This window comes from Pseudophryne corroboree, chromosome 4, assembly GCF_028390025.1.
Source record: "Pseudophryne corroboree isolate aPseCor3 chromosome 4, aPseCor3.hap2, whole genome shotgun sequence".
In the NCBI taxonomy this organism is placed as follows: domain Eukaryota; kingdom Metazoa; phylum Chordata; class Amphibia; order Anura; family Myobatrachidae; genus Pseudophryne; species Pseudophryne corroboree.
In genome coordinates, this window is record NC_086447.1 from 57743507 (window position 1) to 57770281 (window position 26775).

General features: G+C 49.9%; 1 protein-coding gene across 2 annotated transcripts in view; it reads right to left on the minus strand.

Moving 5' to 3' along the window:
- Window positions 1-26775, minus strand: part of KIF13B (kinesin family member 13B) — a 253470-nt gene that overhangs the window by 201727 nt on the left and 24968 nt on the right. For both annotated transcript variants that reach the window (XM_063915075.1, XM_063915076.1), the window contains exon 2: window positions 8453-8546. In XM_063915075.1, coding sequence (XP_063771145.1) covers window positions 8453-8546 — 94 coding nt within the window. The remainder of the gene's footprint in view (window positions 1-8452; window positions 8547-26775) is intronic.

Consider the following 26775-nt stretch of genomic DNA (forward strand, 5'->3'; position numbering starts at 1 on the left):
TGGTGAAAATTGGTTCATGCCACAAAATTGTGGGCGCCACTTTGGATAGATTACGGAGGAGAAATAAGCGCGGAGCTGCCGATACTGTTTCTATTGTTTAATGCTGGGTGCTTTGTAGCTGGCACTGTTGCGGTATTACTGCATTAAATGCCGCTAGGACACGTCATTACAGCAAATTAAAAAAATATATATATAATATATATATTATGCTGCACATAGCAAAAGCATATTCATAAATGGTATGGTACGCAACGCACAGTGCAAAAATGTATTGCAGACTGAGGATATATCTTCACACACTGGTGTTAGGCCAGGGAAAGTGTTCATAGAGGAGGGGCGGTGGGGGTGGGGGAGAAATCCTGCCAACACAGGGTTAACAGCTCAGTGGTGAGTACACGCAGAGCTGGGCAGATGTCAAACCAGGGGGAGCCCTTACAGACTGGAGTATAGACGCATCAAACCTTGGAGAGATATAAACTGGAGAAGTTGCCTATAGCAACCAGCTTCTGTAACTTCATAGACTGTGCTAGATAAATAATACAGCAAGTAAAAAAACTACGGGCAACTTTTTTAAAGTTGTCTCTCTCCAAGGTTTGGTACACCTCCCCCCTACACACACCTACAGAGAGGCAGCTACAGAGACGCACGTGTATGCGATGCTTGTGCAAGACTCCGTCGATTTTTGCTCTGTGTGTGTGTGCAGGATCAGAGCTGCTTATGTGCAGCAATGCGACGGCAGTCGCAGTGCAGAAAGACGAAGCGACTGCGCTACTGCGCCCGTATACGAACCAGGCTCACAGAAAGGAGGTCCTGTTTGAGCAGAGGTCATGTCAAGGCCTGAGTAACGTGCGGGCAGATATGCAGTCATATACAACCACGTCCGTTAATAATAAATATCCGACATATAAACCTGACATTTCCCGGAAGACACTTGTCACTGATGTAATGCTGACAGCATTCAGAGGATGTTCTGCACAGGGGCAGAAACAGGCCCCTCCATATAGACATTAATAACGCTGTCCACATCACTCCTATAACACAGGCAGCACAGAGACACGTCAGTCCCCAGCAGGAGACCGCAAATCGCCGGAACAGGACAAATGCAGGGAACGCGGACACTTTCTTCTCCTTCCTGTTGTGTCTGTGCGAGTTTCTAAAGGAATATATTTCCACTTTTATGACCTCACGCATTCTCTGCTACTGCTGCAAGGGAAACAGAGTGTTTAAGGAGGACACAATACTGCTTTAAAGAGCAACTAAAAACCATAATTAGCAGTAATGCACCCCTTCCATTAAATTAGTGCTGGCGGCAGAGGGGTTAAGCTATGCAGGAAATAAGGGGGGGGGGGCCCAGCAGTGCACGGGCTCCGGGTGCTAGGCAGGGCATCCCAGCTGGTTATACATTCCAAGCCCAGGGGGGCAGGGAGATGCCGGGCCCTCGCCAACCCAAACGAGTCAGCTGGGAAATGCAGGGAGTCACGCTTGGCATGCCCTGTGCGGAGAGAAGGCAGCTCCGGCTGCCAGGCAGTGCTGGGGAGGACGGGTGACGGTGCTGTAGCCAGAGGATGGTATGCAGGGGACTAGGTCAGACCCTAATGGTCACTGCATTCTGTATTAGACACAGCAGCCCTATACAGGGAGACGGGAATACTATACCTGTAACAACAGGGGCACTTACCACAACTGCCCACAGGTGACTGCAGCTCCTAGAAACGGGATGCAGTCAATTTACCAACAATCAAAATCCAGACGGTCAAAATACCGACAAGGTAAAAATCCAGACAGTGTCAAAATACAGACATGTAAAATGTTGACAGGTCAAAATGCCGACATGAGTTTTTCATGATTTTTTTCATTAAAACCGACTTTTACATACTTTACCATTCCAGTGAACCTGGAGGGGGAATAAAATAGTGTGCCGAGCGCAGCGAGGCCCCGTGCACGAAGCTGCGAGGGGACGCAGTACACTTATATGGCGTCCATGTCGAGCTATGTCGACATACCCACCAAAAACAATTAAAAACTCATGTCAGCATTTTGACCTGTCGACATTTTACATGTCAGTATTTTGACCTTGTCTGTATTTTAAATGTCGGGATTTTGACCTTGTCGGGATTTTGACCGTGTCGGTCAATTGCTGTCGGTATTTTGACAGTCGATATTTTGATTGTAGGTATTTCATACCGATCTCCCTAGAAACACCCCCTAACGCACTGTAATGTTTTATATACAGATATACAGAGTGTGGGGAAGCACAGCGGCATTCCAAGAGTATGGGTGCGATTTCTATGACGGCTTATCTGTATGCGGTCTGCATGCTTGGGTACCGCACATTCCTCCCACAATCCAAAAACATGCCGCTGGGTTAAATGGCTCCTGTCTAAATAAAATAAAACTTAACCCTAGTGTTAGGCGTGTCCATGTGATCTGGACTATAGAGGGAGATTTATCAAAGCTTTGAAAGAAAGCGGAGAGAGATAAAGGGGGTCTATGTATTAAGCTTTGGAGAGAGAGAGAGAGAGATAAAGTACCAGCAAACCAGCTCCCGCCTGTCATGTGTCAAAACACAGCCTGTAACACGGCAGCTAGCCACTGACTTGCTGGTACTTTATCTCTCTCTGAGCGTTGATAAATATCCCCCATAGTGTGTAAGCTCTACCGGGGCAGGCACTGATGTGAACGACTGTACAGCGCGGCAGAATATGTGTGCACTATAAAAGTAACGGTTACAAAATATAAATGTTCGTACAGATTACAAAATGTAAAGCATTGTCGTTTTTGCTGAACTATAAACTCGCAGAGAGCATGATGGGAAATGTAGTTTACCCAACGAGTGACCGCATGTCGCTAAACTGACCTTATGCCCCCCCCCCCCATCAGCCGTCACTAGGAGACGGTTACTTGTCCCTGGGTCACAATGCGTCTAATCACCCGTATTAACCACGATGATGTTATCAGGTTTCCTACAAACTAACATTGAGTGTCTAGATAAAATGTAAATTGCTATACGCCGCGCAGGATACGGATAAATACATTTTTATAAGCGCTCTCAGAAATATGGGATTATTCCATTTCAGTAGAGCGCCAATAATCCAAACACAGTCTATAGGAACCGTATAGGATATCTAGTGATATATTCGGCAATAAAACTAAACGGTACCGTAAAAAAAATTAAAAAAATAAATAAATAGATATCTATCTATCTATCTATCTATCTATCTATCTATCTATCTAGTCCAAATATCCAAATATGCTAATTCTTCTAACCCCCCTTGCTCACAATTAGTTGGGATAATCGGCGTTCTGCTGACCCCAGAGGGATACATTGTATCATTGGAAGATTCTACCGTTCTGCCCGTTAGCCAGACAGACAAAAGGAGGGCAGATGCCACCTCAAATCTAGGTCACGTTTCTTGCCAGTCTGCTGCCAGGGAGCCAGCGTGAAGCTGCATTTGGACGCACGCTCCATCGGCTAGCATTAGGAATAGCTCATGTTTCGCATATGGAAGAAATTTCTGTACAGGGCTTATTTGCTGATCAGCGTGTCAGACCAATAATCTCATTATCCCGCTACAGATAGCACAGCGCCTTCTGCAGCCCCGGATTCCGGAGGGTGCAAAGGACTGGAGCGAGGTTGTAAGAGGGCGACTGCCAAATACACGGATTTCAGGGCCAAAAGGTATTGGGCCTAATTCAGATCTGGGGCAGAAGTAACATGTGCAGAGAGAGTTAGATTTGGGTGGGTTATACGTTTCTGTGCAGGGTAAATACTGGGTGCTTTATTTTTACATTGCAATTTAGATTTCAGGTTGAACACACCACACCCAAATCTAACTCTCTCTGCACATGTTACATCTGCTTCCCCTGCAGTGCACATGGTTTTGCTCATTAGCTAACATGCTGCGATCAGGTCTGAATTAGGCCCATTGTCAGATATCAAAGTAAATTCACTTACCCCGACAGCGGCATCCTGCCCCACAGAACGCCGGCAGCGGGGCAAGCGGTGCGAGTCCCCTTGCGGGCTCGCTGCGCTCGCCACAGGTTCTATTTCCGATCTATGGGTGTTGTCGACACCCACGAGTGGAAATAGCCCCCGTGCGCCAGTATTCCGGCTGGCGGCATTGCTGGCAGGCGGGATTCCGGTGTCGGCATCCTAGCCGCTGGGATCCCAACAGCCGGCAAATTGAAGGGATCCTGTTCCTTCAACATTCCATTCGCTGCGGCCGTCTGGAATTGTGTCTGCATTACATGCAACTTAGGCTCATAATATGTATAGTAGGGGGAAAGAATGACATATTGGGCAGAAAGTGAAAGTTGCACGTTCCTGCAACAAATTCTAGGCAGGGAGTCCTTAAAACATTGTTAATACAGCCCGTCATTACATGTGTAAGGATAAAGATTTATAGATTATATACGGCAAAGATTACCAAACTCAGTTCTCAAGACACCCTAACAGTCCAGGTTTTAAGGATATCCTGCTTAGGCACAGGTGATAAATAGTACCTCAGTCAGTCTGATTTAACAGTCCGGGTTCAAACATGGATATCCTTAAAACTTGCACTGGTAAGGTGCCTTGAGAACAGAGTTTAGGAATCCATGATATACGGGACTGACTACCATGTGTTGATATAAGTATCCATTACTATCCCACTGACACTTCGGGGTACAGAATTACAACACACTGATCATGTGTGGAATCTTGACGTTGTCCTGGATGGTGGCATCTGACAGATGTATCCTCTTACAACTTTGCTCCATCCGCCACAAGCCGCATTACACAACGCGCGAGTGCCGTGTGACTCTGTTGCGCAGAGCGCCTTTTTTTTCCGTGAAAATAGGTCTTAGATGCAATGTCACTCAATAGTACGCACGAGCAGCTTCTGCTGATTACAATGATATGCAGCACGCCTATATTCTGTGTGTGACTGCGGCTGTATCTGCATATGAATTGTTATTATTTATTTCCTGGAAAACACTGTAAAGTGGCATTTCGGACGCAGACAGAGTCGCTATTACACACAGAATATAGGCATGTCGCATATCATTGTAATCAGCAGAAGCTGCTTGTGCGTCCTATGGCATTACATTGCATCTAAGATTTTTTTCTCTACAAAAGACGTTAAAAAAGATGCATGGCGCGACTTGAAGGTCTGTTCAGTGTGACTGCAGCAAGGATCTGTAAACATCAGGTGTCAGCCACCGTCAAATCCTCATTCTTTCACCTGAGGAACATACAGTAGCCTGCATCACGCACTTAATTCCCTCAGAAGATCTGCCTAAAGTCATCCATGCATTTGTATCATCACGCCTAGACTACTGTAATGTCCTCTACCTGGGTCTCCCAGCGAAATAATAGTGCCGCTTACAGATGGTATAAAACACAGCTGCCAGGCTGTTCTAACCAGCCCCGTTCCAGCCGCAATAACACCCATCCTCTACTCCCATCCCTGGCTGCCTGCAAGATGGCGAATCGTCAGGATTGGATTACTGACTTTTACATCCCTACATGACTAGTGCCCAAGGTACCTGAAGCAGCTTCTGACCCCATACTGTCCCACTCGATTACTGTTATACCCCTTTTCCATCTAATGACACGGGTTGGAAGCCTGACACGGGTGCTCCCCGGCTGCGACCCACGTCAGCCCCCTTTCCATCTGCCGTTTCCAACTCGGCATATTGTCGGGTTGGTGACGTTGCCGGTTGACGCAGCGGGGGGTGGCGCTGGGAGATCACATGATCTCCCAGCGCCGCCCTCCCATACAGTGTGAACGAGAGCCGTGTCGCTTCCGTTTACACTGCACAGCTTACTGGCTTGAACCCGTGTTCAACCCTGCAAGCTACCCGCGTTGGAATACCGGGTCAATTGACCTGGATTATTCCAACTCAGCCCTTTCACACCAGCCAGCAACACTGGTTATGTGCGTTCATGTGCAATAACCCGTGTTGTATGCTGGCTGGTGGAAAAGGGGTATTATCTGTAGATGAAGGACTATTAGCAGTACCTAGAGTCTCCCGTAACTCATCTGGGTGTCAAGCTTTTAGCCATGTGGCTCTGACTCAATGGAACTCACTTCCCCGTGCAGTGCGAGAGACCCCCACTATAGAATCCTTCACACAGACTCAAGACTTTCCTGTTACTCACACATTTCCATAATGTCCCTTTACTATATCCATGCTTCTGTATTTTATGGCTTCTGTATTATGTTCATTCTGTTAAGCGCCTTGAGTTGGAGAAAGAGCGCTATATAAATAAAATTATTATTTGGAGTTTCTAGAACAGCCGGAGACGCACAAAATGACAGCAGTGACAAAGTCACACAACACACACCGAGTTTAGATAAACCATTAATAAGGGGGAGGCCAAGCTTGGCCTAAATTACCTACAATTACAGGTTCTTGGTAAACACACGCCGCCGATGACACAAGACGATTAGTCAGTCCAGGGAACACAACACAACAATTAGTCCATACAGGGAACGAGGGAGAAACAACGCCGCACTTTCCCCACACACAGGCTGGCGTCACCGGGATGGGCTGACCCTGGAAGACGCCCGGTGTATATTGCAATACAAAGAACGGAAATATTCTGGTATAAATAGATGTCCGCAGACACAGGGGGATATGCATCAAACTTTGGGGAGAGCTAGAGTGGAGAGAGATAAAGTGCCAGCCAATCAGCTGCTCGTTGTCATATCACAGGGGGCAGTGAAAAAATAACAGTTAGGGGCTGGCTGGTTGGTACTTTATCTCTCTCCACTTTACAGGACTGCAGTCCCACCAAGCAGACCCTCTTGGCGTGCGAGGTCCCGTGAGGCTCTGCTAGCGGTACATCCCGCTGCATGGCGTATTGAGGCTAGTTATATGAGGACACATCTCTATCTCCAAGCTTTGATACATCTCACCCATAGTATTACCCGCGTATAAATCCCTGGTTGGAGCACGTCATCAGCATGAGTTATAGCTCTGACACGTGTGTCACAGAATTCACTTGCTACAGACGTGTTCAGGGACTGAGTGGATGAGGGAGAATCATGTATACACTGGCAGAGATCGCTGCTCGCTACACACCCTGCCGTGCCCTAATACCACAGACCGCACAGCTGCAGACACACACTGATACTGGCTGTTATATAGCGTTCTATCTGCAGTATGGGAATAGATCAGCCCAAGGTGGCCCCTACACGTCATATTATCTACAGCACAACCATCACCGATGCCAGCCCGCTAGGGAGCAGAGACTCCTGACTGACCAATTACATCCGGATATAATACATATATGCAGCACCGCCTGCCCAGCCCACTCACATTCACTATATTCTCATACGATACAAACTGGGTGGAGCTTACTGAGTGGGTGGGGCTTATTGAGAGATTTGATAGGCAGTCCAGACCTATAAAAACATTTTTTACAAAAAAGGGCTACCTCCATTGCATGTAAGTGACAGGTCCACATACAATAGAGAAACTACCTTTACCATCTCCATTGCACGTAAGTGACAGGTCCACATACAATAACGCAACTACCTTTAGCATCTCCATTGCATGTAAGTAACAGGTCCACATACAATAAAGCGACAACCTTTAGCACCTCCACTGCATGTAAGTGACAGGTCCACATACAATAAAGCGACTACCTTTAGCGTCTCCACTGCATGTAAGTGACAGGTCCACATACAATAGAGAAACTACCTTTACCATCTCCATTGCACGTAAGTGACAGGTCCACATACAATAACGCAACTACCTTTAGCATCTCCATTGCATGTAAGTGACAGGTCCACATACAATAAAGCGACTACCTTTAGCGTCTCCATTGCATGTAAGTAACAGGTCCACATACAATAAAGCGACAACCTTTAGCACCTCCACTGCATGTAAGTGACAGGTCCACATACTATAAAGCGACTACCTTTAGCGTCTCCACTGCATGTAAGTGACAGGTCCACGTGCAATAAAGCGACTACCTTTAGCGCCTCCACTGCATGTAAGTGACAGGTCCACATACAATACAGCGACTACCTTTAACGTCTCCACTGCATGTAAGTGACAGGTCCACATACAATAAAGCGACTACCTTTAGCGTCTCTACTGCATGTAAGTGACAGGTCCACATACAATAAAGCGACTACCTTTAGCGTCTCCACTGCATGTAAGTGACAGGTCCACGTGCAATAAAGCGACTACCTTTAGCGCCTCCACTGCATGTAAGTGACAGGTCCACATACAATAAAGCGACTACCTTTAGCGTCTCCACTACATGTAAGTGACAGGTCCACGTGCAATAAAGCGACTACCTTTAGCGTCTCCACTACATGTAAGTGACCGGTCCACGTGCAATAAAGCGACTACCTTTAGCCTCTTTGACTGCAAACAGTTTGCTAAAATGAGAGGTGAGCACGGTTCCACATAAGCAATGCACTACACACACAGTAAGTACAGGAAGAGTACTTACCTCGCATCCCCCTTGGAGAAGTTGCTGTTGGAGGGGTAAAGAATGACCTGATCCTTCTCCACATCCACCACACATTTTGTATGTAGGTCCAGCTCTGTAAGAAAGCACAGATACCCCATGGTTAGAGCTATACACGCACACGTCTGTGTTCTCCCTCTGTACATGCAAGCACCGCTGGACAATAGAACAATCCTTCCACACACAGGGAATAAGGCAGCCACATCGCGGTCTGGACCAAGGAGTAAAGGCGTACGGGAACGCAGCACATTAACGTGACATCACTGCGGCACCTCACGTACAATATTCCGTATCCAGTCTCTAGATCGTCCACACTTAGGTCGACAATGTCTAGGTCGACCACTATTGGTCGACAGTAAGTAGGTTGACAGGGTTTCTAGGTCGACATGACAGAAGGTCGACATGAGATTTTCACGATTGTTTTCATTTTTTTTAACTTTTACGATCCACGTGGACTACAGTTGGGAACGGTAACCTTGATGTCTCCACGCAGCGCCTCCCCACGCCGCCGCAGACATGTCCCCCGCCACTAGCTTTCCCCGCCATACGCCGATCTCAGCTCCCCCAGCCGCACCACTCCCCACAGGATGTACTACCCTGTCCCGCCGCGTTAGGTGAAGACAGCAGGTTACCGTGGAGAATATCAGGGGAGAGCAGAGTAAAGCAGTTAACGCGCCGGGACAGGTTAGTTCATCCCTCCCGTCTCCAAACCTCAATCCGACTTTGTTTCAAGTCGGACTGGCTTTGTCGGAAAGGGGGCCAAAACCTGTCGGATTTGGCCCCCTTTCCGACAGAAGCAAGCGGATCAGCGGCTATTCCGCCGATCTACGTGTTTTGCGACAAGTCGGGAATTCCCGACTTGTCGGAAAAAAACTGCCTCTAATGAATAGGTCGGAACCCCTTCCGACCTATTTCTGTCGGAAGCTGCCGTCTTTCCGACAAGACGGCAGCTTCCGACAGTTATTGAATATACCCCCTAGACACTGTGTGGTCGACCCTATGATCCACACCCCAATAGCCCTATAGAATGTTTATAGGAGGAACTGGTTTCTAGCGAATGGATAGGCTGCACACTCAGGAACCTTGGTTCACAGCCAAAAACGGCTGCGGCTTGGATGACCGTTGCAATGTCACCAAAACCCACTCGATAACAAATACTGTGGATTGTAGGAGCTCTAGTAAAGCAAGGGTTAATCATTACTGCAGCCTAAACCAACTAGTACACGGTCATGATGAGGGGGGAAATGGGGGGGGCATTTTGTTGGTAGGGGGGGGGGAGTACTTAAGGGGTCTACGTCCTAAGCCTTGGAGAGAGATAAAGTACCAGCCAATCAGCTTCAAACTGCCACGTTGGTTGGTCCTTTGGGGCAGATTTAACAACGAGTGAAATTCTTGATATCACAACTTACGAATATCAAACGGTGCTCCAGCCAATCAGCTCCTGTCATGTTTGAAAAAAAGACAGCGATGAGGAGACTGGTTGCAGCACCATTTAAGACTCGTAACAAGAATATCACTCGTTGTTAAATCTGCCGCTTTATCTCTCTTCATGGCTTAGTACATAGACCCCAAAGTCAGCTAATTTTCCGTCTAAACCTAAAGGTGTGTGCAAAGAACCCCAGACCTGGGCAGGAGGAGAGGTGCAGCGTACAGTAGTGACCCGGATATCAGTACAGAGGTAGAGTATATTGTCCCCCAGCATATTCTAGCTGTACCTCTGAGCACATGACGTATATTTCTTTGTCTCACTGCTCAGAGCGTATAACAGAGAGGGGTGTATTTCTCGCCTTCATGTGTTTTTCAGCTATGATGGAAATTCACCGCTATCCCATTGGACAGGCAGAGGCTACTAGGTAATTTCGGAGCTCATGATCTAATTAAATCTGCATAAAATATAACAACGAACAGAACATTTTGCTGCATGCAGCCATCTGAATGTGCGCTGTACGGCCTAGTGAGCACAAATGACAGCGCCTGTAATATGTGACACTGCAGCCAGCACAAAGGACATCGTCCTGACATTTTTGGGTCATGAAGACATCCCCTGCCGCAGCAGCTCCGTCTCGTGCTAACCTCGGGCCCCGTTTCTCCGCCTGAAGGCCTGTTATCAGCGTCTGGCGTTCTATATTTGGAGACAGTGCCCCTATAGGGGGTCTTAGGTGAAGTGGCTGCTATCTGCAAGGAGAGACAGGCCACCAGGGGGTGAGGGGGTGCAGAGCTATTTGCGGAAGGTGGCTAACAATAATAAAGAGGGAACGGAGCCGAGGTGACCTGCCGTGGCAGAACGCTGGTAGGATCCATTGTCAGAAATAAATACCTCTCCAAACAACGGGAAACAGCGCGTGGGGCCGCCAGACCGAACCACTAACATGACTGACAAATGATTTACCAACACCTTTCATGGTTACTTTCAGAGCAACGGAGTCTTGATTCTTTTTCAAACACATATTTCGGGGGGCCCCACTACGACCAGACTATGGAAATCACCCCGGCCTCCTGGGCAGTGTCAGGCCACAGGCTCTCATACCATGATCTCCAGCTATAGTAATAATCCAGAGATCTCAGGGTTACTTACCTTAATGCACGTCTGGTAGTCATGGAGGTTGTAGTGCTCCCTGCCTGCAGATAAATCACTATACCATGTACCAGAGCAGCTACCGGCCTTGTTACTCAATAACAAGAGTCACATGTGGCCTACACATCCTGCTTCCTGAGGTAACCAACCAAGATGGCACCCGGCCTCCGCAGGCCCTCACACCGTGCTATAAATGCAGGTGTAGTATTCACATTATGGCAGCAAGTAATAAAACAAGCCGGCAATCCCATAATAACATCTGCAGGATCAAAGTTCAGTTAAACAGAAATAATAGTGAAAGGTGCCAGAGACAGCGCAGAGAGGTAAACAGTACTCCCGCTACATAGACAGCGACAGCGCAGAGACGGTACTCCTGGTACATAGACAGTGACAGCGCAGAGACAGTACTCCTGGTACATAGACAGCGACAGCGCAGAGACGGTACTCCTGATACATAGACAGTGACAGCACAGAGACAGCGCAGAGACGGTACTCCCGGTACATAGACAGCGACAGCGCAGAGACGGTACTCCCGGTACATACACAGTGACAGCGCAGAGACGGTACTCCCGGTACATAGACAGCGACAGCGCAGAGACGGTACTCCCGGTACATAGACAGTGACAGCGCAGAGACGGTACTCCCGGTACATAGACAGCGACAGCGCAGAGACGGTACTCCCGGTACATAGACAGTGACAGCGCAGAGACGGTACTCCCGGTACATAGACAGTGACAGCACAGAGACGGTACTCCTGGTACATAGACAGCAACAGCGCAGAGACGGTACTCCTGGTACATACACAGTGACAGCACAGAGACGGTACTCCTGGTACATACACAGTGACAGCACAGAGACGGTACTCCCGGTACATACACAGTGAAAGCACAGAGACGGTACTCCCGGTACATACACAGTGACAGCACAGAGACGGTACTCCTGGTACATACACAGTGACAGCACAGAGACGGTACTCCTGGTACATACACAGTGACAGCACAGAGACGGTACTCCTGGTACATACACAGTGACAGCACAGAGACTGTACTCCCGCTACATAGACAGCGACAGCACAGAGACGGTACTCCCGGTACATAGACAGCAACAGCGCAGAGACGGTACTCCTGGTACATACACAGTGACAGCACAGAGACGGTACTCCTGGTACATACACAGTGACAGCACAGAGACGGTACTCCTGGTACATACACAGTGACAGCACAGAGACGGTACTCCTGGTACATACACAGTGACAGCGCAGAGACGGTACTCCCGGTACATACACAGTGACAGCACAGAGACTGTACTCCCGCTACATAGACAGCGACAGCACAGAGACGGTACTCCCGGTACATAGACAGCAACAGCACAGAGACGGTACTCCCGGTACATAGACAGCAACAGCGCAGAGACGGTACTCCTGGTACATACACAGTGACAGCACAGAGACGGTACTCCCGGTACATAGACAGTGACAGCGCAGACACGGTACTCCTGGTACATACACAGTGACAGCGCAGAGACGGTACTCCTGGTACATACACAGTGACAGCACAGAGACGGTACTCCTGGAACATACACAGTGACAGCACAGAGACGGTACTCCCGGTACATACACAGTGACAGCACAGAGACGGTACTCCTGGTACATACACAGTGACAGCACAGAGACGGTACTCCTGGTACATACACAGTGACAGCACAGAGACGGTACTCCTGGTACATACACAGTGACAGCACAGAGACGGTACTCCTGGTACATACACAGTGACAGCACAGAGACAGTACTCCTGGTACATACACAGTGACAGCACAGAGAGGTACTCCCGGTACATACACAGTGACAGCACAGAGACGGTACTCCTGGTACATACACAGTGACAGCACAGAGACGGTACTCCCGGTACATAGACAGTGACAGCGCAGAGAGGTAAACAGTACTCCCGCTACATACACAGTGACAGCACAGAGACGGTACTCCCAATACATACACAGTGACAGCACAGAGACGGTACTCCCAGTACATAGACAGTGACAGCACAGAGACGGTACTCCTGGTACATACACAGTGACAGCACAGAGACGGTACTCCTGGTACATACACAGTGACAGCACAGAGACGGTACTCCCAGTACATAGACAGTGACAGCACAGAGACGGTACTCCCGGTACATACACAGTGACAGCACAGAGACGGTACTCCCGCTACATAGACAGTGACAGCGCAGAGAGGTAAACAGTACTCCCGCTACATACACAGTGACAGCACAGAGACGGTACTCCCGGTACATACACAGTGACAGCACAGAGACGGTACTCCCGGTACATAGACAGTGACAGCGCAGAGACGGTACTCCTGGTACATACACAGTGACAGCACAGAGAGGTACTCCTGGAACATACACAGTGACAGCGCAGAGACGGTACTCCCGGTACATACACAGTGACAGCGCAGAGACGGTACTCCCGGTACATACACAGTGACAGCACAGAGACGGTACTCCCGGTACATAGACAGTGACAGCGCAGAGACGGTACTCCCGCTACATACACAGTGACAGCACAGAGACGGTACTCCTGGTACATACACAGTGACAGCACAGAGACGGTACTCCTGGTACATACACAGTGACAGCACAGAGACGGTACTCCTGGTACATACACAGTGACAGCGCAGAGACGGTACTCCCGGTACATACACAGTGACAGCGCAGAGACGGTACTCCTGGTACATACACAGTGACAGCACAGAGACGGTACTCCCGCTACATAGACAGTGACAGCACAGAGACGGTACTCCTGGTACATACACAGTGACAGCACAGAGACGGTACTCCCGCTACATAGACAGCAACAGCGCAGAGACGGTACTCCTGGTACATAGACAGTGACAGCACAGAGACGGTACTCCCGGTACATACACAGTGACAGCGCAGAGACGGTACTCCCGCTACATAGACAGCGACAGCGCAGAGACGGTACTCCCGGTACATACACAGTGACAGCACAGAGACGGTACTCCTGGTACATACACAGTGACAGCACAGAGACGGTACTCCCGCTACATAGACAGCAACAGCACAGAGACGGTACTCCCGGTACATACACAGTGACAGCACAGAGACGGTACTCCTGGTACATACACAGTGACAGCACAGAGACGGTACTCCCGGTACATACACAGTGACAGCACAGAGAGGTACTCCTGGAACATACACAGTGACAGCGCAGAGACGGTACTCCCGGTACATACACAGTGACAGCGCAGAGACGGTACTCCCGGTACATACACAGTGACAGCACAGAGACGGTACTCCCGGTACATAGACAGTGACAGCGCAGAGACGGTACTCCCGCTACATACACAGTGACAGCACAGAGACGGTACTCCTGGTACATACACAGTGACAGCACAGAGACGGTACTCCTGGTACATACACAGTGACAGCACAGAGACGGTACTCCTGGTACATACACAGTGACAGCGCAGAGACGGTACTCCCGGTACATACACAGTGACAGCGCAGAGACGGTACTCCTGGTACATAGACAGTGACAGCACAGAGACGGTACTCCCGCTACATAGACAGTGACAGCACAGAGACGGTACTCCTGGTACATACACAGTGACAGCACAGAGACGGTACTCCCGCTACATAGACAGCAACAGCGCAGAGACGGTACTCCTGGTACATAGACAGTGACAGCACAGAGACGGTACTCCCGGTACATACACAGTGACAGCGCAGAGACGGTACTCCCGCTACATAGACAGCGACAGCGCAGAGACGGTACTCCCGGTACATACACAGTGACAGCACAGAGACGGTACTCCTGGTACATACACAGCGACAGCACAGAGACGGTACTCCCGCTACATAGACAGCAACAGCACAGAGACGGTACTCCCGGTACATACACAGTGACAGCACAGAGACGGTACTCCTGGTACATACACAGTGACAGCACAGAGACGGTACTCCCGGTACATACACAGTGACAGCACAGAGACGGTACTCCCGGTACATACACAGTGACAGCACAGAGACGGTACTCCTGGTACATACACAGTGACAGCACAGAGACGGTACTCCCGGTACATACACAGTGACAGCACAGAGACGGTACTCCCGGTACATACACAGTGACAGCACAGAGACGGTACTCCCGGTACATACACAGTGACAGCACAGAGACGGTACTCCCGGTACATACACAGTGACAGCACAGAGACGGTACTCCCGGTACATACACAGTGACAGCACAGAGACGGTACTCCCGGTACATACACAGTGACAGCACAGAGACGGTACTCCCGGTACATAGACAGTGACAGCGCAGAGACGGTACTCCTGGTACATACACAGTGACAGCACAGAGAGGTACTCCCGGTACATACACAGTGACAGCACAGAGACGGTACTCCTGGAACATACACAGTGACAGCGCAGAGACGGTACTCCTGGTACATACACAGTGACAGCACAGAGACGGTACTCCCGGTACATAGACAGTGACAGCGCAGAGACAGTACTCCCGGTACATACACAGTGACAGCACAGAGACGGTACTCCTGGTACATACACAGTGACAGCACAGAGACGGTACTCCTGGTACATACACAGTGACAGCACAGAGACGGTACTCCTGGTACATACACAGTGACAGCACAGTGACGGTACTCCTGGTACATAGACAGTGACAGCACAGAGACGGTACTCCTGGTACATACACAGTGACAGCACAGAGACGGTACTCCCGGTACATAGACAGTGACAGCACAGAGACTGTACTCCCGGTACATAGACAGCGACAGCGCAGAGACGGTACTCCCGGTACAGTGACAGCACAGAGACGGTACTCCTGGTACATACACAGTGACAGCACAGAGACAGTACTCCTGGTACATAGACAGTGACAGCACAGAGACGGTACTCCCAATACATAGACAGTGACAGCGCAGAGACGGTACTCCTGGTACATACACAGTGACAGCACAGAGACGGTACTCCTGGTACATACACAGTGACAGCGCAGAGATGGTACTCCTGGTACATACACAGTGACAGCGCAGAGACGGTACTCCCGGTACATACACAGTGACAGCACAGAGACGGTACTCCTGGTACATACACAGTGACAGCACAGAGACGGTACTCCCGGTACATAGACAGTGACAGCGCAGAGACGGTACTCCCGGTACATACACAGTGACAGCACAGAGACGGTACTCCCGGTACATACACAGTGACAGCACAGAGACAGTACTCCTGGTACATAGACAGTGACAGCACAGAGACGGTACTCCTGGTACATACACAGTGACAGCACAGAGACGGTACTCCTGGTACATACACAGTGACAGCACAGAGAGGTACTCCCGGTACATACACAGTGACAGCACAGAGACTGTACTCCCGGTACATACACAGTGACAGCGCAGAGACGGTACTCCCGGTACATAGACAGCGACAGCGCAGAGACGGTACTCCCGGTACAGTGACAGCACAGAGACGGTACTCCCGGTACATAGACAGTGACAGCACAGAGACGGTACTCCCGGTACATAGACAGTGACAGCACAGAGACGGTACTCCTGGTACATACACAGTGACAGCACAGAGACGGTACTCCTGGAACATACACAGTGACAGCACAGAGACGGTACTCCTGGTACATACACAGTGACAGCACAGAGAGGTACTCCCGGTACATACACAGTGACAGCACAGAGACGGTACTCCTGGTACATAGACAGCGACAGCGCAGAGACGGTACTCCCGGTACAGTGACAGCACAGAGACGGTACTCCCGGTACATAGACAGTGACAGCACAGAGACGGTACTCCCGGTACATAGACAGTGACAGCACAGAGACGGTACTCCTGGTACATACACAGTGACAGCACAGAGACGGTACTCCTGGTACATACACAGTGACAGCACAGAGACGGTACTCCTGGTACATACACAGTGACAGCACAGAGAGGTACTCCCGGTACATACACAGTGACAGCACAGAGACGGTACTCCTGGTACATAGACAGCGACAGCGCAGAGACGGTACTCCCGGTACAGTGACAGCACAGAGACGGTACTCCCGGTACATACACAGTGACAGCACAGAGACGGTACTCCCGGTACATACACAGTGACAGCACAGAAACGGTACTCCTGGTACATACACAGTGACAGCACAGAGACGGTACTCCTGGTACATACACAGTGACAGCACAGAGACGGTACTCCCGGTACATAGACAGCGACAGCGCAGAGACGGTACTCCTGGTACATACACAGTGACAGCACAGAGACGGTACTCCCGGTACAGTGACAGCACAGAGACGGTACTCCTGGTACATACACAGTGACAGCACAGAGACGGTACTCCCGGTACAGTGACAGCACAGAGACGGTACTCCCGGTACATACACAGTGACAGCACAGAGACGGTACTCCCGGTACATAGACAGCGACAGCGCAGAGACGGTACTCCCGGTACAGTGACGGTACTCCCGGTACATACACAGTGACAGCACAGAGACGGTACTCCTGGTACATACACAGTGACAGCACAGAGACAGTACTCCCGGTACATACACAGTGACAGCGCAGAGACGGTACTCCCAGTACATAGACAGTGACAGCGCAGAGACGGTACTCCCGGTACATACACAGTGACAGCACAGAGACGGTACTCCTGGTACATACACAGTGACAGCACAGAGACGGTACTCCCGGTACATAGACAGTGACAGCGCAGAGACGGTACTCCCGGTACATACACAGTGACAGCACAGAGACGGTACTCCCGGTACATACACAGTGACAGCACAGAGACAGTACTCCTGGTACATAGACAGTGACAGCACAGAGACGGTACTCCTGGTACATACACAGTGACAGCACAGAGACGGTACTCCTGGTACATACACAGTGACAGCACAGAGACGGTACTCCTGGTACATACACAGTGACAGCACAGAGACGGTACTCCTGGTACATACACAGTGACAGCACAGAGACGGTAATCCCGGTACATAGACAGCGACAGCGCAGAGACGGTACTCCCGGTACAGTGACAGCACAGAGACGGTACTCCCGGTACATAGACAGTGACAGCACAGAGACGGTACTCCTGGTACATAGACAGTGACAGCACAGAGACGGTACTCCTGGTACATACACAGTGACAGCACAGAGACGGTACTCCTGGTACATACACAGTGACGGTACTCCTGGTACATACACAGTGACAGCACAGAGACGGTACTCCCGGTACATAGACAGCGACAGCGCAGAGACGGTACTCCCGGTACAGTGACAGCACAGAGACGGTACTCCCGGTACATAGACAGTGACAGCACAGAGACGGTACTCCTGGTACATACACAGTGACAGCACAGAGACGGTACTCCTGGTACATACACAGTGACAGCACAGAGACGGTACTCCTGGTACATACACAGTGACAGCACAGAGACGGTACTCCTGGTACATACACAGTGACAGCACAGAGACGGTACTCCCGGTACATACACAGTGACAGCACAGAGACGGTACTCCCGGTACATACACAGTGACAGCACAGAGACGGTACTCCCGGTACATACACAGTGACAGCACAGAGACGGTACTCCCGGTACATACACAGTGACAGCACAGAGACGGTACTCCCGGTACATACACAGTGACAGCACAGAGACGGTACTCCCGGTACATACACAGTGACAGCACAGAGACGGTACTCCCGGTACATACACAGTGACAGCACAGAGAGGTACTCCCGGTACATACACAGTGACAGCACAGAGAGGTACTCCCGGTACATACACAGTGACAGCACAGAGACGGTACTCCCGGTACATACACAGTGACAGCACAGAGACGGTACTCCCGGTACATAGACAGTGACAGCACAGAGACGGTACTCCCGGTACATAGACAGTGACAGCACAGAGACGGTACTCCCGGTACATAGACAGTGACAGCACAGAGACGGTACTCCCGGTACATACACAGTGACAGCACAGAGACGGTACTCCTGGTACATACACAGTGACAGCACAGAGACGGTACTCCTGGTACATACACAGTGACAGCACAGAGACGGTACTCCCGGTACATACACAGTGACAGCACAGAGAGGTACTCCCGGTACATACACAGTGACAGCACAGAGACGGTACTCCCGGTACATACACAGTGACAGCACAGAGACGGTACTCCCGGTACATACACAGTGACAGCACAGAGACGGTACTCCCGGTACATACACAGTGACAGCACAGAGACGGTACTCCCGGTACATAGACAGTGATAGCACAGAGACGGTACTCCTGGTACATAGACAGTGACAGCACAGAGACGGTACTCCCGGTATATACACAGTGACAGCACAGAGACGGTACTCCCGGTACATAGACAGTGACAGCACAGAGACGGTACTCCCGGTACATAGACAGTGACAGCACAGAGACGGTACTCCTGGTACATACACAGTGACAGCACAGAGACGGTACTCCTGGTACATACACAGTGACAGCACAGAGACGGTACTCCTGGTACATACACAGTGATAGCACAGAGACGGTACTCCTGGTACATACACAGTGACAGCACAGAGACAGTACTCCCGGTACATACACAGTGACAGCACAGAGACGGTACTCCTGGTACATACACAGTGACAGCACAGAGACGGTACTCCTGGTACATACACAGTGACAGCACAGAGAGGTACTCCCGGTACATACACAGTGACAGCACAGAGACGGTACTCCTGGTACATAGACAGTGACAGCACAGAGACGGTACTCCTGGTACATACACAGTGACAGCACAGAGACGGTACTCCTGGTACATACACAGTGACAGCACAGAGACGGTACTCCTGGTACATACACAGTGACAGCACAGAGAGGTACTCCTGGTACATACACAGTGACAGCACAGAGACGGTACTCCTGGTACATACACAGTGACAGCACAGAGACGGTACTCCTGGTACATACACAGTGACAGCACAGAGAGGTACTCCCGGTACATACACAGTGACAGCACAGAGAGGTACTCCCGGTACATAGACAGCGACAGCGCAGAGACGGTACTCCCGGTACAGTGACGGTACTCCCGGTACATAGACAGTGACAACACAGAGACGGTACTCCCGGTACAGTGACAGCACAGAGACGGTACTCCCGGTACATACACAGTGACAGCACAGAGACGGTACTCCTGGTACATACACAGTGACAGCACAGAGACGGTACTCCTGGTACATACACAGTGACAGCACAGAGACGGTACTCCCGGTACATACACAGTGACAGCACAGAGACGGTACTCCCGGTACATAGACAGTGACAGCACAGAGACGGGACTCCTGGTACATACACAGTGACAGCACAGAGACGGTACTCCTGGTACATACACAGTGACAGCACAGAGACGGTACTCCCGGTACATAGACAGTGACAGCACAGAGACGGTACTCCCGGTACATAGACAGTGACAGCACAGAGACGGTACTCCCGGTATATACATAGTGACAGCACAGAGACGGTACTCCCGGTACATACACAGTGACAGCACAGAGACGGTACTCCCGGTACATAGACAGTGACAGCGCAGAGACGGTACTCCCGGTACATACATAGTGACAGCACAGAGACGGTACTCCTGGTACATACACAGTGACAGCACAGAGACGGTACTCCCGGTACATAGACAGTGACAGCGCAGAGACGGTACTCCCGGTACATACATAGTGACAGCACAGAGACGGTACTCCCGGTACATACACAGTGACAGCGCAGAGACGGTACTCCCGGTACATAGACAGTGACAGCGCAGAGACGGTACTCCCGGTACATACATAGTGACAGCACAGAGACGGTACTCCTGGTACATACACAGTGACAGCACAGAGACGGTACTCCCGGTACATACACAGTGACAGCACAGAGACGGTACTCCTGGTACATACACAGTGACAGCGCAGAGACGGTACTCCCGGTACATACACAGTGACAGCACAGAGAGGTAAGCAGGCCCCCAGTACATGCACAGCGACAGCGCGCTGGTTTTTGAAAGCTTTGCATATGTGTGCCAGTCATCTGACGACCTGATACACAAACATACTAGGAGTACCATCATATGGATTTCAACGGAATCCCTATTGTCTGTGCTGATCCTTCTGGGGAACACTATATTGTCCCTTACTGCAGTTACTGGTGCAGACTTTTGGCATCTGCAAATAGAACCCAAGCAGCAGCAGAACGCACCACATTATTCACTTGCTGATCTGGGACCGATTAGTACACCTGTGCTAAATACCTTACCCACGTGCATTATGGTAACTTCCTAACCGTGAATCATCCAAACACTGTGTATTCTCCTAATTAATATCCCTGTCATTAAGTGTGGCGGGCTGCAGGAAGGAAAGCACTTGTATGAAGGGAAATAAGAGCAGCTTCCAGCCGCAGTCATACCCACTGGCCAGATGAATGCTAATGAACCGTGATCTCCATGCCAATTACAGAACAGCCCCCGGCCGCTTCCTTACCCTGCTGCATGAGAGAGAGATCTGTTCAGCCAAAAATGGTAAGACAGAAGTCTGAGGACAGACATAATACAGGGGACCGTGCGGGCCACCGGATGACAGGCGTGTGCTGCTGCAGCAGCAGCCCGTCTGACCACAGCGACGCTAGGAGGATCACTCATTAAAAGGCGATATCGGGATTAATGGTTTACAGATGTAGGTCCAGCTATAGCTAATAGTCTATGTTACCAGACACCAAACGAAAGCACACCATTACCAGTGTTTACATGTTTTCTGTACGTGTTAATGACCAGAGACTACACTGCATCATACTTTTATATATTTGTATATTTACACCTAAGCCGGAGCCGCCACACTGGCAGCAGAAGTGGTCAGATCAAAATTACAGTTGGGATACTCTTGGAATACAATAGTTTCTCAAACACATGTAGTGTAGATATACAATATATACTGCTTACTATAAAAATAAAATAAAAAAGGTTAAGAAAACTATTTGGATAAATAAAAATAAGATTTTACTTCTATTTCTCGTAGTCCGTAGTGGATGCTGGGGACTCCGTAAGGACCATGGGGATAGACAGGCTCCGCAGGAGACAGGGCACTTTAAGAAAGAATTTAGATTCTGGTGTGCTCTGGCTCCTCCCTCTATGCCCCTCCTCCAGACCTCAGTTAGAGAAACTGTGCCCGGAAGAGCTGACAGTACAAGGCAAGGATTTTGGGAATCCAGGGCAAGACTCATACCAGCCACACCAATCACACCGTATAACTCGTGATAAACTTACCCAGTTAACAGTATGAACAATAACAGAGCATCAGATAAACCCAGATGCAAATATAACATAACCCTTATTTAAGCAATAACTATATACTAGCATTGCAGAAGAAGTCCGCACTTGGGACGGGCGCCCAGCATCCACTACGGACTACGAGAAATAGATTTACCGGTGAGTAAAATCTTATTTTCTCTAACGTCCTAGTGGATGCTGGGGACTCCGTAAGGACCATGGGGATTATACCAAAGCTCCCAAACGGGCGGAAGAGTGCGGATGACTCTGCAGCACCGAATGAACAAACACAAGGTCCTCCTCAGCCAGGGTATCAAACTTGTAGAACTTTGCAAAGGTGTTTGAACCTGACTAAGTAGCCGCTCGGCAAAGCTGTAATGCCGAGACCCCTCGGGCAGCCGCCCAAGAAGAGCCCACCTTCCTTGTGGAATGGGCCTTAACTGATTTAGGCAGCGGCAACCCAGCCGCAGAATGAGCCTGCTGAATCGTGTTACAGATCCAGCGAGCAATAGTTTGCTTTGAAGCAGGCGCCCCAAGCTTGTTGGAAGAATACAGGATAAACAAAGATTCTGTTTTCCTGCCGTTCTGGCTACATAAACCTTCAAAGCCCTGACCACATCCAGTAACTCGGAATCCTCCAAGTCAGTAGTAGCCACAGGCACCACAATAGGTTGGTTTATATCAGAGGTTCTCAAACTCTGTCCTCGGGGGCACACACAGTGTATGTTTTGCAGGTCTCCTCACAGAATCGCAAGTGAAATAATTAGCTCCACCTGTGGACCTTTTAAAATGTGTTCGTGAGTAATTAATACACCTGTGCACCTGCTGGGTTACCTGCAAAACATGCACTGTGTGTGCCCCCGAGGACCGAGTTTGAGAACCTCTGGTTTATATGAAAGGATGAAACCACTTTTGGCAGAAATTGTGGGCGGGTCCGCAATTCTGCTCTATCCACATGGAAAACCAGATAAGGGCTTTGATGTGACAAAGCCACCGATTCTGACACACGCCTAGCCGAAGCCAAGGCTAGTAGCATGACCACCTTCCACGTGAGATATTTCAATTCCACCGTCTTGAGTGGTTCAAACCAGTGTGATTTCAGGAAACTCAACACCACGTTAAGATCCCAACGTGCCACTGGAGGCACAAAAGGGGGCTGAATATGCAGCACTCCCTTTACAAACGTCTGAACTTCAGGCAGAGAAGCCAGTTCTTTTTGAAAGAAAATGGATAGGGCCGAAATCTGGACCTTTATGGAATCCAATTTTAGGCCCAAAGTCACTCCCGACTGTAGGAAGTGAAGGAAACGGCCCAGCTGGAATTCCTCCGTAGGGGCATTCCTGGCCTCACACCAAGCAACATATTTTCGCCATATACGGTTATAATGTTGAGCCGTCACGTCCTCCCTAGCCTTTATCAGCGTAGGAATGACCTCATCCGGAATGCCTTTTTCTGCTAGGATCCGGCGTTCAACCGCCATGCCGTCAAACGCAGCCGCGGTAAGTCTTGGAACAGACAGGGCCCCTGTTGCAACAAGTCCTGTCTTAGAGGCAGAGGCCACGGGTCCTCTGAGTATTTCTTGCAGATCTGGATACCAAGTCCTTCTTGGCCAATCCGGAACAATGAGTATTGTTCTCACTCCTCTTTTTCTTATGATTCTCAGCACCTTGGGTATGAGAGGAAGAGGAGGAAATACATAGACCGACTGGAACACCCACGGCGTCACCAGTGCGTCCACAGCTATCGCCTGAGGGTCTCTTGACCTGGCGCAATACTTCTGTAGCTTTTTGTTGAGGCGGGATGCCATCATGTCCACCTGTGGCAGTTCCCACCGACTTGCAACCTGCGCGAAGACTTCTTGATGAAGTCCCCATTCTCCCGGGTGGAGGTCGTGCCTGCTGAGGAAGTCTGCTTCCCAGTTGTCCACTTCCGGAATGAACACTGCTGACAGTGCGCTTACGTGATTCTCCGCCCAGCGAAGAATTCTGGTGGCTTCTACCATCGCCACCCTGCTCCTTGTGCCGCCTTGGTGGTTTACATGAGCCACTGCGGTGATGTTGTCTGACTGAATCAGAACCGGGTGGTCGCGAAGTAGGGACTCCGCTTGGCATAGGGCGTTGTATATGGCCCTGTATATGTATATGGCCCTTAGTTCCAGGATGTTGATGTGGAGGCAAGTCTCCTGACTTGACCACAACCCTTGGAAATTTCTTCCCTGTGTGACTGCCCCCCACCCTCAGAGGCTTGCATCCGTGGTCACCAGGACCCAGTCCTGAATGCCGAATCTGCGGCCCTCGAGGAGGTGAGCACTCTGCAGCCACCACAGGAGAGACACCCTGGCCCTGGGGGATAGGGTGATTAACCGATGCATCTGAAGATGTGATCCGGACCATTTGTCCAGTAGATCCCATTGAAAGGTCCTCGCATGGAACCTGCCGAAGGGAATGGCCTCGTATGATGCCACCATCTTTTCCAGGACTCGCGTGCAGTGATGCACCGACACCTGTTTTGGTTTCAATAGGTTTCTGACCGGTGTCATGAGCTCTTGAGCCTTCTCCCTCTTCTGGTCTGTGTCCAGAATCATGGCCAGGAAGGGCAGACGAGTCGTAGGAATCAACTGCGACTTTGGAATATTTAGAATCCAGCCGTGTTGTCGTAACACTTCCAGAGAGCGTGCTACGCTGATCAGCAACTGCTCTCTGGACCTCGCCTTTATGAGGAGATCGTCCAAGTATGGGATAATTGTGACCCCTTGCTTCCGCAGGAGTACCATCATTTCCGCCATTACCTTGGTAAATATTCTCGGTGCCGTGGAGAGACCAAACGGCAACGTCTGAAATTGGTAATGACAATCCTGTACCACAAATCTGAGGTACGCCTGATGAGGTGGATAAATGGGGACATGAAGGTATGCATCCTTTATGTCCAGAGACACCATAAAATCCCCCCCTTCCAGGCTTGCGATGACCGATCTGAGCGATTCCATCTTGAACTTGAACCTTTTCAGGTATATGTTCAGGGATTTTAAATTCAAAATGGGTCTGACCGAACCGTCCGGTTTCGGTACCACAAATATGGTCGAATAATAACCCTTTCCTTGTTGAAGGAGGGGAACCTTGACCCCCACCTGTTGAAGATACAATTTGTGAATTGCAGCTAACACTATTTCCCTCTCTAAGGGGGAAGCTGGCAGGACCGATTTGAGGTATCAGTGAGGGGGCATCTCTTCGAATTCCAGCTTGTATCCCTGAGACACAATATCTATTGCCCAGGGATCCACCTGGGAGTGAACCCACTTGTGGCTGAAATTTCGGAGACGCGCCCCCACCGGGCCTAGCTCCGCCTGTGGAGCCCCAGCGTCATGGGGTGGATTTAGTGGAAGCCGGGGAGGACTTCTGTTCCTTGGAACTAGCTGTGTTGTGCAGCTTCCTTCCTCTGCCCCTGCCTCTGGCAAGAAAGGACGCACCTCAGACTTTCTTGCCTTTTTGTGATCGAAAGGACTGCATTTGGTAATACGGTGCTTTCTTAGGTTGTGAAGAAACATATGGCAAAAATGAACGTTATGGTAAGAACTTACCGTTGATAACGTGATTTCTCTTAAGTCCACAGGTATCCACAGGATAACATTGGGATATTGTCGAGCGACAGCGAAAATGGCACCAACACGGTCATGAGCTTTCTGGCCTCCCAGGATGCATTGGGGCCTCCACTATATAGTCCCGCCCACTGACTCAGTCAGATCAGTTCTTTCCACAGCGATTTTAGGCAGGAACATTAGGTAGAGACCTGTACAGGCGATAAGAACACACATGCACACCCGTCCATACAAGAAGGAAGAGGTTTAGTGATTGTCTAGATCCTCAAATCAGATGCGTCAGGGTGGGATCCCTGTGGATACCTGTGGACATAAGAGAAATCACGTTATCAACGGTAAGTTCTTACCATAACGTTCATTTCTCTGGCTGGGTCCACAGGATTATCCACAGGATAACATTGGGATTCCCAAAGCCATTTTAGTGGTGGGGACGCTCCTCATTGCACAGGAGGACCTTTCGCCCGAAGTCTGCGTCATGAGAGGCAAAAGTATCCAAGGCTTAATGTCTGATGAATGTGTTTATGGAAGACCATGTGGCTGCCCTACATATCTGTTCTGCTGAAGCACCCTGTTGTGCTGCCCAAGAAGGACCTACCTTACGCGTAGAGTGTGCAGAGACATTAGCCGGAATAGGGAGATCTGCATGAGAATAAGCTTCTGATATTACCATTCGGAGCCATCTCGCCAGCGTCTGTTTACTAGCAGGCCATCCTCTTCTATGGAATCCGTAGAGGATGAAGAGGGAATCGGTTTTCCTGATGGCACTAGTACGATCTATGTAGATTT